This window comes from Protopterus annectens, chromosome 4.part1 (assembly GCF_019279795.1).
Source record: "Protopterus annectens isolate FY-2018-M chromosome 4.part1, PAN1.0, whole genome shotgun sequence".
Taxonomy (NCBI): Eukaryota; Metazoa; Chordata; order Ceratodontiformes; family Protopteridae; genus Protopterus; species Protopterus annectens.
Window position 1 is genome coordinate 497,273,669 of NC_056734.1, and position 17,296 is coordinate 497,290,964.

At 39.6% G+C, this 17,296-nt stretch overlaps 1 protein-coding gene across 3 annotated transcripts in view; it reads right to left on the minus strand.

The window, feature by feature from the left end:
- ATP11B (ATPase phospholipid transporting 11B (putative)) overlaps positions 1-17,296 on the minus strand; it is a 2,792,721-nt gene that overhangs the window by 443,561 nt on the left and 2,331,864 nt on the right. For 2 of the 3 annotated variants that reach the window (XM_044070308.1, XM_044070309.1), the window contains exon 29: positions 11,566-11,651. The exons of the other annotated variant lie outside the window; for it this stretch is intronic. In XM_044070308.1, the coding sequence (XP_043926243.1) occupies positions 11,566-11,651 (86 nt within the window). The remainder of the gene's footprint in view (positions 1-11,565; positions 11,652-17,296) is intronic. 3 annotated transcript variants of the gene reach the window in all.

Consider the following 17,296-nt stretch of genomic DNA (forward strand, 5'->3'; position numbering starts at 1 on the left):
GAGCTGCAATTTGTTTTTGTGCCTCTGCCCATTGATTTGGTGGCAGGTTTGGCATTCCTTTGATCCTTGGTAAGGTATGAAAATGGAATCTGTATCCTTGAGAGACAAAGTTTAGAACCCATTTGTCTTTTGTGATGATATGCCAGTTGTCTGCAAAAAATGCTAGTTTTCCTCCCAAGGGTGTTGCCAGGAGAGATTTGCTTGGTAGTTTGAGGATAGTCATTGTGTCTGCCTTCTGCTAGCTTGGGGCCTGTCTTCTCCTCCTTTCTGGGTAGCAGAACCCCATTGGCGAGGTTTGTAAGGGCCCTGTGACTGACCTCTGCCCCTTGGGCGTCTGTATTTGCCCCTCTGTGATCTGTCTGAAGCTGGAAAGGACCAATTTTTGTTGGCCAATTTCTGCTGAAGCGACGGGGTTGTACCTGCATGAAATCTTTGACCGTTTGCATAGATTTAGCCTTATCCTCCATTTTTTTTAAAACCTCTTCTGCTTTGACACCAAATAATATATCTTGTTGTAAAGGTGCATCTAATAATTTTGCTTTAACATGGTCAGGGAGGGTTTGCTCTTTTAACCAAGCATGTGTACGAATGACAGAGCCAGTAACAGCTGCTCTACAGGAAGCTTCCAATGAATCAAATCCGCATTGTAAAGTATTCTTGCCCACCTGTTCAGCTGCATGCAACAGATCCTGCATTTCCTTGAATTCAGGCTGTTCTGAATGTGTGCTCATTTTTTGTTTTAACTGAGACATCAGGAATTGTTGATATTTCAACATGTGAAACTGGCAATTTAATGCTCTCATAGCCAGAGTTGCAGAGGTGTATATTTTCTTTCCCCATCTATCTAGGGCTCTGGAATCTCTTTCAGAGGGCACAGAATTTTTAGCCATAGAAGCTTTTGCTCCCTTAGGACCATGGGAAATGGTTTCTGGGTCAGCTATAGGGCTTTTATAAAGGAATTTGTGTGAGTCAGGTACTCTGTAGTATCTGTCTGGTTTGGCTGGAGCAGGAGGTAGAAAGTCTGGATTTAAACTAGACTCCAAGTAGACATCGTCCACAATATCTAAAACAGGAGGGATAGCAAGAGGTCTGTGCTGGGGTAATAAAAGGAACTCTCGGAGCCTTTTCTTAGAATCTGAGTAATCCTGGCCTTCCCAGTGGAAATGTTCCCTCATGGTATGTAATGTTTCCCCAAAGGAGTAGTCTTCAGGGGGAGATGCTGATGGAGATCTGATGTCTTCAGCATCAGAATCCTCATAAGGTGGAAAAGTGTAATCCTGTTCCTCAGAAGAATCTGAGGAGAGAGAAACCTGGTCAGAGGATGCATAATCCTCCTCTTGTCTTGGTCTTTTATCAGGAGGGGGATGGGAACATCTGATAAGGGTAATTAAATCTTCAGCCATCTTAAGCATCTGTTTCTTAGGCATGGGGCCTTGACCTGTAGACTGATGAACAGTTTTCTTACGCTTTAAAGGAGTTTTAAGCTTAGCATAAGATTTAATGGTGAGTGTCGTCAGTCTGAAGACACCTGCAACCGAAGGTGTTTCCTCTGCACCGGTGTCTAAATCTGCTCCGGTGTTGGTAGATGGCTGCGTCGGCCTAGTAGACTCCGCTTGGGAGTCAGCAGCTGTCTGGGGTTCCAGCTCTGCGGTCGTCAGGGGCTGCGTAGGTGCCTCACTGAAAACCGGAGAAGCGGCGACAGGCCCAGCTGAGGCGTCGGGGTCTGGCTTATTCCTAGGCTGTCTGTCCTTATCCTTGCGTTTTTTATGAATTGCGGTCATCGGCTGCTCCGACGGCATGACATAGTTAAAATTACTACCAAAGTAATGCCGTGCGAAGTCAAAACGGCGTTTGATAGTGCGTTTATTAAACCTAGTGCAAAACCGACAACCTGTGACGTCGTGGTCTGGGCCTAGGCAAGGAATACAATAGGAATGGAAGTCCTTATGAGGTATTTACTTCCCACAAGAAATGCAATTGTTAACTTTTTCTGACATCGGACTGAGGCAAGAAAATGTTCCCCAATGGGGTACTTAGCTTTATTGAAGACTTCGAACTGAAATTCAAATCGAAAATCTCAGGTGTTGGCTGACCGGCACTTGCGAATTGCTTCTGCTTCGGGCACCGCGCGGCAAGAAAGACTAAAGAAAATGGCATTGAATGCCTCTTATATACCCCTGGCGCACTGACATCAGGGAAGAAGCGACAGCAACTGATGCCGGACCAAGACTTTGGAATTCGAGCAGAATGCGGGACCGCCTGACGGCAGGATAACCCAAGTGTGATGACTGCAGCAGGGTAACACGATGAACATCAGCTATTACAGAAACATTTGATTTTGGAAGGTTAAGCAATAACATCTGCATATTCTCAAAAGACAGAAGCAGAAATGTTAAGATATGGACTTGGTCAAATAAAATTCCTGAAGTTAAACTATTAGAACACATTTCGCTCCCCAACCTATCCGCTGTTTTCCCTTCTTTATCCAAAGGAATGGAATTACTAGTAGTAACCTGTTTTGCAGCAGCGGATTTGGATATATACAGTACCTGCCTTGGGATTAGAAAACAGGTACTTGTAGGTTTGGGATACTTGGGTACTTCGTGCAATCTGTCAAACCTCTTGGAAGCTGAAAGTTTGCTGCAGGCAAAACAGGAGGAATACATGTTTTTTTTTTTGCCATTTGTAGTGGTATTAAATCATAATACATTTTGTGTGTCATACAGGCTTCATTCTGATCCCATTGTTCTGAGTTTTATTTTTATAAAAGACTCACACAGATTAAATACCAATGAAAGAAATTTCTTCATTAGGGAAGCCTGAATGTGTGCTTTCTTCATAATCAGAATGTTCAACTAAGAAGAATACCCTGAAGTACACCCCCCCCCCCTGCACAGACTGTTATTCTGACTGAAAAAAATCTTGTTAGAATTGGAAAGAGGTCTTGCTTGAGGTACGACATGACTAAGGAAAAGTTGAAACCAATTCCTTAGTAATGCCCAGTGACTCTACCCTGTTCACAGAGACCAAGATGGAATGCTGGAAGTTTTTCCTCAACAAGCACAGTGTCCCACATAAGGGTTGCCACTTAAGCACACAGGATCCAGTTTTCCCAATCCCCTCCTAGCCAAGTGAAGACCTTTCACCTACCCCAGCCATGGACAAAAATGGCCCTCCTTGTCCCACATGGGCTTCCCTATAGCTGCAGAGGATATGGCTATCCCCTCTACTTAGTGGTAGCAAACACTAAGCCAAGAGGACCAGGGAAACAAAATCGCTAGCCTGAGGAACAAATGGCCACAGCAGAATCACCTACCAGCAGCTGAAGCAAAGGAAGAGCTGGACAAACCCTGAAAGACTCCTTAGCAAGTGTCGTCTTTTTGTGCACTGGAGAAGGTAACACTGCAGAGACTGCTGGTCCACACGTAAGCCAAGGAACAGGACAGGAAGGTGGGTAGCATATCTGAGAACAGTCAGCAAGGATGAAAAAAGAACTAATGATTCTGAGGCAAGTATGTCACTAAAACTGCCCTACAAACACAATGTTCATTTCTACACACACTAAATAATAAAATAAGTTAGGTTTTTAGTCCTACAATAAACTTTTTCCTTACAAAAAAATAACAGAAGAACTGAACAGCATGTCAGTTAATATAACTTTTCTTTTTTTCAGCACCTAAACAGAATTCTTGTTCAATAACAAACACAATTTTGTCCACAAAAAAGAAAATTTTAGAAGGAAGGCCAAATCTACTACTATTTAACCAATTAACAGTTGCCCACAAGATCCTGTATCAACCTACTAACACACCAATACTTATAAACCTTATCACCCCCCTTATAATAACCTCAAGACCCTTTGCTCACCAAATAAACTACTTGTACAAATAGGTAAAACTAACACTATGGCTGGTGACTCCTTGTTCTCTAATACTGTGGGCAAAACCTGGAACTCCCTCCCCAGTGACCTAACTTCCACTTCCTCAACAACACTATTTAAAAGCAAACTGAAACCATACCTTAAATCACAGTGGTATGCCCTTGTGCTTACCCTGACTAACTACCTCAATTTTCTCTGGGTACTAATCACCATACCTGTATAAGCTAGTTACTTTTATGTAAACTTTAAAGAGAGTGTGCTTCTATATTTAAAAATTTTTTATTAGAGTGATCTTTGAATGGCTAACCATAGCTGAACTGTTAACATGATTCTGTTACCAGAAATGCAATGAAATGTAATGAATGGCAAAAATCTGTAAATGTACCTGCATTTGTAAATGTCACATAGTATAAATGATATTGTGTTTTCGTGGAGCTTTTCTCCCCGGGCCTCTACTGAAAATGGACATATATCCAGTTGGACTAGCCCACTCAACAAATGTAAAATAAATAAAATAAAAATAAAATTTTCCAAGTGGGGACTTATCTGGCCAGCTTGAAGATCACAGTTGACTGAAAGGATAACAGGGAGACTGCCAAAGCTGCCCAAGAAGTGCTTGCTTTGATGGCAAAAAAATTGCTCTGAAGCTTTTAAAGCTCCTCCTGCCTTTTATATGTGGTGCCCTACATGCTCCTGGCAGGGAGGAATGCCTGGAAGGTACCCAAAGCTTTGAGAAACCGGTTGATGCAAGAGGGGTGAACCCATACAGCTTAGGTAACTGCAATGACAATACATATATGAACATGACAGTAGATACTAAAGTGACATTTTTTGAAGCAGTTTAAGTTAGCAGGACTTTATTTTTCTAATTTTGAAAATGAGACTTGAGTAGTAACGCAGGGAAGGATTTAGACATCATACATGAAACTCAAGGTGAAATACCCATGGAGCAAACAACTTGGCTGTAGTGCTTTCTGTAAATGTGTGAGAGTTGTGGATGTTGATGCAGTGCAGATACCTGACATGAAACTTTTAAACAATGTAGCCTTGACATTTACCCCTCAGGCATACCAAGGTTTTACAAAGACCCAAGTAAAATCTTCTCTCTGCTTTCTGTAAAAGAACGTCATGCAATAAATTAACTGTACTTAAAAAAAATCTACACAATTACTGGCCTGCCTTTCCCTATGTGAAACAAACTGTTTTTGTGGTAAAGTAAAGGTATGAGACAAATGCACTTAAAATCACTTCTAATGAAAAAGCACGCTTAGAAAATCTTGTTTTACCTTGCTTGAAAACAGTAATTCAAATGCATTTTTTATTTTACTTGCTTATTAAGCGTATGAGCCCACTGAATACAACTGCCCCATTTCAGGGGTCAGATCAACATTAAAATGAAAACTATACTAACAAGTTCACAACCTGATTTCAAGAAAATTCTAAAAGTTGAAAAGGAAATAAGAAGTAAATTCTGCTCTTTGATGAAATACATCCCTATCTGATGGATCTATAATTTGGTTCATCCTCTCCTCCAATCAGAATATCGTTCATGCACGTGATGATGCGTGCACCCATTGCTGGCTCATACACATGGTGATGTGTGCACCCATTGCTGGAAAACTCTTTGATGTCATGTTCTCACATAAATTTGCCTGCAGCATTAGTCCATCATCTCACCCAAACAAATCTGTCCATCACCAATACCTAAGCTACCCCCTCTAGATGCTAGTATGTCACAAACTAGAAAGATGGTAGCAGGCTGTATTATATAGCTTATACCTCTCTACCATAACAAAAGCAAAAGTATAAAGCTCACTCAAATCAAATATGCACACAAGATGCTATGAAAGGAGGTTATAATGCATAAATCATTCCTCCTCTCAACAACAAACAACACAAAACCATAAAATACACTCTCAGAAATCTAGTATGCATGGAGGATACTGCTGAAAGGTCTGCCGTCCTGAAGCAGTTTAACATAAACCTATCTCATCCATGGAAAAGATACAGAGGGGCAGAAGAGTGGGAAAGCACAGCTGTAGAAGCAGATCCACCATAAACATAGATGTTTGGAAGTGGAACGGGCTGCTAATATAATAACCCTCTCCAGTAGCTCTATTAACTATGATGAAACTTAAAAAAGAAGTAATTTAGTTCTAACTGTAATATATCCCACTATACCACATAGCTAATAAACATTTTCACCAATTACTTGTTTACTGGGTTAGATCTGCACTAACATAAAAAGAACACAGTGAAATAAGTGGATCACCAAGCAGCACAGCCAAAACAAATGTGAGTGGACCGCTGGAGAATCCCCAGCTTGTGATTCTAAATGAAAAACAAGACAATCTCACAATGCTGGTGGCAAAAGCCCTTGTAGAAACTGAACACTAGAGAACTGTACTGCCAAGCAGCCTTTTTATAATAGTCATTTAGCATCCAAATAGTGCAGCAGTGAGCGTGAATGGGAATGGTAAACTCCCATTTAAGAGAGAGATCAAATGCCTCCAGGATAAAATGAAGACTTGAAAAACAGGATAAGGCATAAAAAAACTCAAAGTGCTGGACTTGCCTGAGAAGTAAAAATCAGTTAATACTATGCTCTTCTTAGCATCTTTTGGCAGCCCTGAATATTAAGTTAATCCATGAGCTCATCAAAGAAAGGACGTGTAGAGCTTTGATTCGACTTGGACTGCCAGGAGCCCCACCAAGACATATTATCTTCCTGTCTTAACTATGTGGATAAGAAAGCACTTTTATAGGCGGCAAAAGAAGGTAGATCCTTTTTGATAAAGGGACATAGGGTTAAGGCTAACTCAGGATTACTCCAAGGCAACAAAATACAAAAGTGCATAACATTCAAGAAGGTACAGAAAAACTCTGCTTCAGTAAAATTGCATACCTTCCTTTCTTCAATTATCAAATGATGCTGCAGATAAAATGGCAAATCAATACATACACATTTGCCATCAGAGAAAACATGCAGTTTTTTTGCAAAGCACCTGCTATTCACATCTGCGGAAAACAAGGCAGTCAGAAGCAAGAAGCCAACTGAACTGCATCATCGGAAGTCAACTTTATTTCCAGGTCAAACAGGATAGATACTAGGTCTGGGAAATTTTCAGCTGTTCCAGAAACTAAACTTGCCACAACTGCAAACTCGTAAAATGTCAGAGACCACCTGCTGATTCATTATACGCCAGAATGGCTCCAGCAAACAGCTTTTCATTTTAGACATAACCACTGAAAACTGTTCTGAGCCTTTAATGACCTCTGAAGATGAGCAGCAGATGGAAACTGGAAGCAATTAGAAGAAACAGGTGAGCTAGTGACAGTCAAACTGCAGCCATGACAGTAGTGTGTTTAAAAGAGCATAAAGAAATTTCCAGGCAAGCCAACCCTCCACAAAAAGGTAGAGACTTGATGGCTAAGTGTAGGAGAAAAATGAAGTACTAAGAGAGAATCTACAATTGTTTAAACAGGTTTCCTGGGGCAGGTGACTGAATGCTAACTTCAGAACGTGGTATAGTACTAGTGCTGAATTTTAGAGGGTTGAATAATTATTTTTAGAGAGAGGTTATTAAAATGTTACAAAATGTTAATGCAGAAATAATTTGCAGGAATGTAAAGTAGCAAAAATATGCATGTACATTACAGAAGTTGGGCTAAGGCATATGTATTTGGAATCCTAATCAAAAACGTCAAAGGCAGGAGTGATTATAGGGTAAGGAACACTAAGTTGGGAGCTATTAAGAGAAATAAAATGACAAGCAACGTAGAAGTTTGTGGACCAAATTAAAATCTCTCAATGGGATGGTTATAATGCCTGTCTGTATGGGCATAACTGGGATCACCCAAAGTTCTTTATGAGCTGAATCTCAAACAACAATGTTCACTTTCAACCATTTTTAATATGCTTTACTAAAAAGTACTGTTTACATAAAATAGAATAAAGTACAAGTAATAACAAATAGTTAGGAAATGGATTCACTATATACTTCTACTACCAGAATTAAAATACTTAGATCATCCCACCTCATCAAATGCTATTTTGAAAAGGTAAATCTTTAAATGTCCTTTTGAAGTCAGTCAAAACAGACACTCCCAGAGGCACTGAGGCAGTAGATTTTACAGATGAGGAGCCTGATAACCAAATGAGCAGAAACTACAAATTTTAATGTGCATATGTGGAACCTCTAGCAGACCCTGGGAAGGTGAACATAAAACCTATGCCATGATCAACTTTGTGTGCAGCAGACATAATATGTTGGCAATGAGACGCATCAGTTAGAAGCCTCACAGTGCATTTCTGCGAACAGGGCATTATAATAATCCAGACCAAGGTATCAGCAACCACCAACTTGTCAGCTTCAGAAAAAATTTGCTTAATTCTTCAGATGCTTCTCAACAGATAACACTTGGCTCAAAGGTTACTTATGGAATCCAAAACAACACCTAGATTACACACCTTATCAAAAACTCAAGCTTATTATCACCATATACAATGAAATTAGAGATGGATGAGGCAGAGGAGTCCTTCAAGGAAGCAAGAGCTGACTTGGCCTCAGTTCTGCAAGTGCTGAGTTATTCAATATTCCATTTTTTGTAGCCGGAGACTTTAATACAGTCATGGACTTGGCCAAGGATAGGGCAAAACCATCAATGGAGAGACTTTCAAAATCACAGACAGCAGGAAGGTTTAGTACATACCTGGAGAATATAGTAGCCACTGGAGGAGGAATTCACCTTTATAACTTCTGCTAACTGCTTGGCGAGTACACTACACTACTTTTTGTGTCACAAACAGTAGCCAATACTGGCACTAACTCTCTATCAGTGCATGCACCACAAATAGATGGTGTAGCAGTGGTGACTGATTTTTTTGACTGGTTCATGCAGTGCAAGCACCCTGACCTCAGAGGTTAGATCCATTTTTCTTAAGTAAACCAGAACTGGTGGAGAACATTGAGTGCATAAAAAAAAATTAGTGAAAGCACCAGGGTCTAGATGCACTGAACACAGGCATATACTGCTTTCTAGAATAAGCCTGCAAAATCATTTATTCCATGCTTTCCACCAAGGCAAAAGAATTTCATCAAAGGCATTAATCATCATAGTCCTGACAAAATCCAATAAGGACCTTACTAACCTCCATAAATGACAGACTGATCTCTTTGATTACTGTTGAACTTAAACTGTATGCAAGAATTTTGACAAAAGGAATGAAATATTGGTATACTGCCTACAGTCATACATAAGATTTAGGCTGAGAACTAGTGCAGACTATTTGCACACTCTATGCCTTTACATTCAGGGTTTGTCCTATGTACTGAAGCCAGTGACAGTGGTGTTGATAAGATTTTGAAAAAGTATTTGTCTCTATTATATGGCAATACATATGGGAAGTTGATCAAATTTATGCACTTCCCAGATCATTTTATTCCTGCACTGCAAAGTCTCTGCAGCAATCCTCTGTCCATAATACTTCCTAATAGCTATTAAATAAAACACTTCCCAAGGGGAAATAGCACTAGGCTAGGATACTCTCTGCCTTCAGCATTATTTCTTTTAGCAATGGAACCATTGAACAGGACCCTCAGCACACTACAGAATACTTCTGGGCGGACCATGTACAATACAGCAACTAATTCAGTAAGGTTTGTTGATGGCTGATTCATACCTTCATAAGATCCAAAGAAGAACACCGGCTCCATGTTACAGAGGGATAAAGCTCTTACAGTATCACAGGTGAAAATAGTTATATTAGACCTAAAGTTGAGTATGGAACAACAACATAGAAACCCTATAACAAAAGATGCATGAGTAAACTGGAAATACAGTAGAAATATACCAACGGCATCCATGGGTGTGAAAATTTACGTTATGAAAGACTAAAATATCTGAACTTGTACAGGGTCTCATACAGATATTTAATATATGACCTTACTCAGGTATAAGGGCATTTGGAGGCAACTACCTCTGAAAATGTCTGGGGTTATCACAAAGTAGTAGAGAATTATCAGACAACCTATGTAGAAGAAGATTCTACAGAAATGAGAAATGTACTAATTGGTTCTCTGAGACATGGAACAGGCTACCAAATTACACTAAAGTAAGCACTAGTTTAGATATTTTTAAGAACATCCTGGACACATTATGGGAAAAACTGTTTTGATACATTGGCATGCTAGAAGGGCATTACTGTCTGTGCTTGAAATATATGTATACATGTATGATGTGGGTAAGGTGCTTGTTGGAGCTGTCTGGGGTGGGGGTGGGATTGAGTGTCTGTTGCCACCTGACCCATCTTGTAGCTAGCCACATGGTAACAACCAGCAAAAGCACTAGGTATTCACCTAGTGGAATCCAAGACTGCTATGCCCGCAGTTAATAGTATATTCATACTCTGCAGCTGAGGGGAATTCAACATGAGAAGGCAATCAGTTTTTGTTGAAATAAATAAGAAAAGGTAGTTTAGCATGAAAGGAGGGACAAGCAGTTTATTAAGAGGTAAGATAAATGAAATATGCATTAACTGTATCAGGTGGAAACTGTGTGCAGCAAACTGCTTCAAATATGTGACCCTTGCAATGTTTTATGTGTGGGACAGAGCAAATAATGTAAAAATCTGGGTGGATAACAAACAGAAGATGGGTAAACTCAAATTAAATGACTTACTGCGACAGCGGCCCTCTCCAATGAAAAACAGCAACTCTATTCCTTAAAGCAGAGTATACTATACTGCACATTAAGGTTGCAGCTTTTCATAATGATGTTTTCTTTCTCTTAATATGTAAAACTTACAAGAATCCAATGAAGGAAGATGCTTACTGGACAGTTTCATTACAAGAAAACATTCATCTTCTAAATGCTTTTTATATCTCTTTCTGACAATGGAAGTCAGTAAGTCTTAATGTTAAAATGAGTCTTCTATGACAATACAGACTGCAAGAACAAACAACAAATCCCTAGGTTCAGAAGAATTAAGCAGACTAAACTACATACTGCTGGTTTACATAGTTCTGATAGACAAACTACTGAAGCAGCAATGTGCATCTGACTATGGGATGGGAGCCAAGGAAAGCAAAAACTGGAAGCAACATAACCAGAGGGTCATGTGCATTACATCATGGAATTATGTATTAATGTTGCACACCTCATACAACAGAAGCATTTTTAAAGTTTATGGCAACTGTAAAACACAACAGTTTAACAAATGGTACCACATATATATTAGTGCTGAAAACTGACTGTAGGAAGACTATACATGTCATTTTATGCAAAACTTTTCACAGTCTACATCACATGCAGGATTAGTAACAGAACAGCCAATTTGCTCATGTTCACATAAGCAGACTCATAATCCATGCAATAAAACACAATGCCAAAGTCACTGAAGCAAAAAGCATCTACTGGTTACTTATCTTCACCATTGCATTAAAACTTCATGCTACCACGGGTGATACATCACATGGGGTTCAGAGCAGGAAGAAAGTTTAAGGTCACTTATAGTTAACTTAGTTTAGTACTAAACAAGTGCATTTATTTGATTTCTCTTGTCACTCTCGCTCTGGATTCATGCCTCTTATTCCCATCCTTAATCCCTATCCAAGTTCCATTATCCACATGCAAGTTATCTGAACAGTAACATGCACAACAGTTGAAGTGCCCGCCTACACTACCTAATTTTGCCCAGCTGATTCTTTGCCCTGGACAGTGGCTGCAGAGCGATGAAGTCGTCCCCTAAAGCAGCTCTGCTGGTATAAATCTACAGATGGACAGAAAAAAGGATGGAACACACAATGTTATTAGTGAGATATGATTTCCAGATATAGATAAAGAAATAAAACAGTTCTAATCCATCCTTCACAGTACTTTTCATATATCTGAACAATTTATGAACCCGGTGTGCAAAATGATTTCCTGCATAAACCTAACAAGTTCTCATTATGTATACAAAAAATATTATAACACTCTTTCGTTACCTTCACAGACCAGAAAATACAATTGGTAACTGATCTCAAGACAAACAGTGAAACTGAACTTACATTTGCAATTCTGTTAAAACTTTTTGATCAGTGAAACTACAGTAATCTATAATGGAACTAAATTGGCACATCTGTATGTAGTTTTGTTTATAATAGCAAAATTCTAACAAAATGAAAGTTGCTTCTTAACACCTACCAGAAAGTCATGTGGTTTACTTCCTCATTAAGAGTTAACACTCTATGTTCTCTTAACAAGTGGATGTCAGCACACTGGAAAACAAGATTATGAAAATACGATTTGAAAGCCACTGGAAGTCTCAGTCTTGGTTATGTTTTCACAGTACCAGTGACTTTAATTGCCAGGAGGGTTTACGGCTGGATAGGGGGGGGGGCAATATGACAATACATTTTGATTCAGTAAATAAATGAATGCGTTTTTAATGAATGTTCGATATGAGGAAGTTTGTAAATTCTTGATGAACAAAAGTTCTTACTGTTTATTGTTTGTTAGGGGAATTATTTACTATATTTTATCCTTGCCCATGACTCTGGCATGTGGAATTTTTTTCGTATTTTACACAATTCTTAGAGATTGTTTTCAGACTTGAAATAAACCAAAAAAATAAGAAAAAGCATGCCTAAGACTATGGCACTACAGGTGATAAAATGCATCACGTACAGCTGCACCCAAAAACCTGCAAACCTGAAACACAGGTAAATAAACTAAATGTACAGTTGTGTACACTTACCATAAATGTAGATGTTCTTGTGTATGCACTGTTGCAGTCATTACATTTGGGGTAATCTGCTTGCAGGTTGCCCTCAGTCGGCCTGATTAACAAAGTCTTGGGTCCTGCATCGGTTGTTGTCCCTTCTTCCATGACGTCAGGTCGTCAGGGGTGTAAAACATGACATCATGGAAGAAAGGACAGCAACCGATGCAGGACCCAAGACTTTGTTAATCAGGCCGACTGAGGGCAACCTGCAAGCAGATTACCCCAAATGTAATGACTGCAACAGTGAAACACGAAGAACATCATGTTCATCCATAACTGGTCCAGTGAGTGATCACCTATTGTCCCCCTCTCCAAATTTTCATAGTTATCTCACTGGCACTACAGACTCTTTAGAAATATTATACCAAAATCTTTCATTTTGCAGCACTGTATTAAAACTAAGCCGCGGTGGTGCAGCAGTAGCGTTGTCGCCTCACAGCAAGAGGTTCTCCCATTCGATTCTCGGCTGGAGCGTCTTCTGTGTGGAGTCTGCATGTCCCCCCCACGGTTGAGTGGCATTTCAAAAGACATGCATGAATGGGCGTGCCTTCGCTGAAGCTTAGGTGTCGGGCTGGCACCTCGGCACTGTAAGAAAATCTACTGCCAATCATTAGCGGACCAGAGTTCCGCTGTGGTGACCCCTAACCGGGAAAAGCTGAAAGAAGAACAAACATATTAAAATGTGACACATTCATAAACATTAGCCTTGCTGATCATCTTTGAACACTGAGAATGCTTAGTTTTACTAATTTCAGAAGATTATTTATTTTATTTATTTATTTATTTACTGACATTTGTTATTTTCAGTGGAGACCCAAAGAGAAAAGCTCTAGTAGTACATTTTAAACAAGTACAATTTTAAACAATATTAATATAATAGCAGTTATAGCAAAAGATTCACATATGTTGGGTTACATGCAAACAATTTTACATTGATATAGTTCAATAGGTCAACAATAAAAAAATTTTGTTTGTATAAAATTAGGCAAATGCATAGCAGACACATTGGAGAGTTCTGGAATTGAGAAAATATTATTATTTATTAAATATTATAAAAAATTATTCTAGTTTTAAATTTTCTACAAAAATCAACTGGTTCTTTCTCTTCATCGTCCTTCCACTACACTCTCAATGATCATTAGTTGCTTGGTATTGGGTAGTTAATATCTTAAACACCATTGTTTATATTCTCACCCATGCCTTTTTACTGTGCCTACTATTAATCTCCATCTCATTTTACTTTCACACTTCTGGTCAAATTTTTAATTAATCCTTCTTACTCAAATTATTGCAATCCCCCCACACCTCACTATTTTACTCCTCTGCTAATGATTACAACAGACTGCCTTACTGCATTTCTATTAGCTAATTTAACTTCACATCCTTTATTCAGCCACACATTTTGGTCATCATCAAATTCACTGCATAAGCACTACCCATTATAGTCACCTACTTTTACATTATCCGTCAAATCTTCTATCCGTGTAGCTAAATGGGTAGAGTTACAGCCTCATGTGCAGTTAATGCAGTGTTTGAATACACGGAAGGGCAAGTAAGCATTTATTTGGGTGGGAGAGCTGGCATAATGGTTAAGGTGTTTACCTTACAAACACAAGGTGCAGAGTTTGATTCTCACATGGGGTAACTGGCTAGGCTTAAAATGGCCCACAAGAGCAGTAAGCCTAGTACTAATCTATGAACCTATGAATCAGCGTACAGGCCACCATTACTGTCATTTTACATGGAACCTTGAGACTATGACACGACTTGGGATGTGATATGGGATATCTTACTGTCAAATTTCATATAAAGCTTAAAAAGGGAGATTGTCAATGCATTTTATCATACTTGGTTTGACTGATTCCACCTTCTAACACCTATTTCTTCATTGCTACCACTTTTTTTCCTGTTATCTTGTTTCTGTCTCTCTGATACTTTAATAAAGCACACATATTTTTTAATCATGTCTTCCCCAACTACATGCTGACCATCAGCCTAGTCTTAATTTGACTAATGCCCAACCCATACATTGACTGCTTTCCACCATACATCAACCTTATGGAGGGGATCTCTTACTTCCTCCAGAAATCAGCTCCTCAATCTGAGACACTGTTTTTAGGCAATAGCCACCCAAAGGGGGGACCCTTCACAAAGGAGGTCACAGAGGAAGAAGCTTTTCCCCAGTCTATTTGCTGAATTCTGTCACAGCCCTTATATCTAAACCTCTTGCAAAGTGCATGCCCTAATTAGGAAAGATTAAGCAATGCCCTCCTGCACCCTTGTGGCAGAAGTGTGCAGCCCAGGACACATCTCAGGTGGGGATTCTTGGTAAAAAGATCAGTTTTTGGGCTTTCATATTGGCTAGTGTTTCAACTGTTCAATTTTGTTTTTTTTTAAGTACTGCGTTTACATGGTTTTGCACCCAGTTTGGCTACTTAGTCAGAGACCTGGAGTGAATCTCAACTAAATCAGAGGCATCCACTGTGAACTACAAAGAACTGTTTTCTGCTGAACTGCTTTTCCATTTTTTTTTTTTTTGCTTTTGTTGCTGCTTTGACTTAATTCCTGAACTTTGAAATCCTAGTACTATTGTATATCATAGCATAGGCTAGATTCAGATCTGCTGAATCTAGGCTGTTGAACTGTTTAATTCTGTTCATATTATTGTATAGATGCAAAGGCTTAGAAAGACAAACACTGCACTGCTGCCCAGACAGCAACTGAGCTGTGCATTTTGACCCAGGTTTGACATAATGGATGGACAGTTTCTCACCCTTTCTTCAGCCAGCCTGACTGACATGGGCATCCTGACGGAATCCAGCAATTGCCTCATTTATTGACAACTTATTACTCCTAAAACATACAAGTAAAATATATGAGAGATGTATCTATACTATGAATCTGGAATCAATACTCTCTAATGTAACAAACCAGATATCAAACAGGTTGTCAGCACAAACACTTCACCTCTTCCACAAACCCGAGCAGAGACCTTGCAAGTGCAAACCTTCTGCACACAATACAGTCCCAAGAGAATCCACTACATAGAAAAACAACCATATCAGTGTCATACCCAATCTGCCCCTAAGGCAAAACACCTCAAAACCAAATGTCTTGGTCATAGGCGAATCTGTAGTGAGACACACAGATGTCTCCCTCACCAGGCTGAATAAGCTCAAGTCTCTCAATAACAAGCACTGTTATGACTCTGTCACAGTCCACGCTGGAGTGAATGACTTGAGATGCACCTCACTGGACTATATGAAGAGAGACATGTCTGAGCTTTCAGATTATGTGCCCTAGGCAGGTATGTCCCTAGCCCTAAGCAGCATTCTACCTTCACCCAGGATGATGCTTCAAAACGAACAAAAAATGATCGACCAACAACTGGTTTAGCTTCTGGTGTCACTCCATTGGGATCCAGTATTTGTCACTCTGGGATGATATAGTCAACAGACCACACTGCTTTGCCAAAGATGGTCTTCACCTGTCACCTCTTGGTTTTCAGTTACTTGCAAAGGTACTTTACTTCCCCATAATGCCTTTTTTAGGCAATGTCATATAAACAAAATTCCCAACATAAAAATATCTTCTAGAGACAAACTCAAATTTATGCTGCTTAATGCCAGGAGTCTAAATCAGAAACTGCACTTACTGGAAGTACTTCTTACTTTGGAAGATGCCGATGTCTATGCTATCACAGAGACATGGTTCAAGGCTGCAGAGAGTACCCTGGCCATGCAAGGCTACAATGCCTTCCACACATTCAGAACGCAAAACGAACGTGAAGGAACCAAAGGAGGAGGTGTATCCATCTTCATTAAAGATAAATACACCTCAAGACTGGCTAAACAGTAAGATTCCCTAGAGCTACTCCAAATCCAACTAACTGTAGGAATGACCCCCCTCCCCCTCCACGTCAATATTAGCTACAGGTCCCCACCATGAGCCACAAAAAACACACTGCCTACTTGGACCTACTTGAGTCACTCACAATACAGCCAAACACCCATGGTCATGGGTGACTTTAACTATCCTTCCATCGACTAGAAAATGTATACAATAACTAACACACCCACCCTAAGGTTTCTGGACATTGTTGACCTAGTAATGGGAAATCAATACACCACTCCATGTGTGGGACCCTCCCTGGTAAAGCCCGATCATAAATCAGTGATGGTATAAATAGTTTCAAACCCCCTGTCACCACTGACAGCAATAACTCCGATACTGAGGTGTACACAAATGTCCTGTATAAACACCTATACAAATGTATAGACTCAACCATAGCTGAACAGATCAAAACAAGGTCCTCACGAAAAAAAACAAGCCACCCCGGTGGACATCTAGCATAAATAACTTGTGCAACAACAGAAAAACGGCTGTCAAAGAATAAGAGGGAATGGTTTCAGCAGATAACAAACACCCTCCACTGCTTGAACAAGTAAATTAAACATCCTGTAATGTCCTCTAAAGCTAATTATGAAACTAAATTAGCATCCTTAGCTGAGGTTAATCGCAAGGCATTCTTTAGCTACATCTGAAATCTGAAAGGGAAATCCCAGCATTGTGCCGAATTAGTAATGGATGGTACCACTCATACTGAACCCAAGGACATCGCCAACCTGCTAGCAGACAGGTTTTATGAA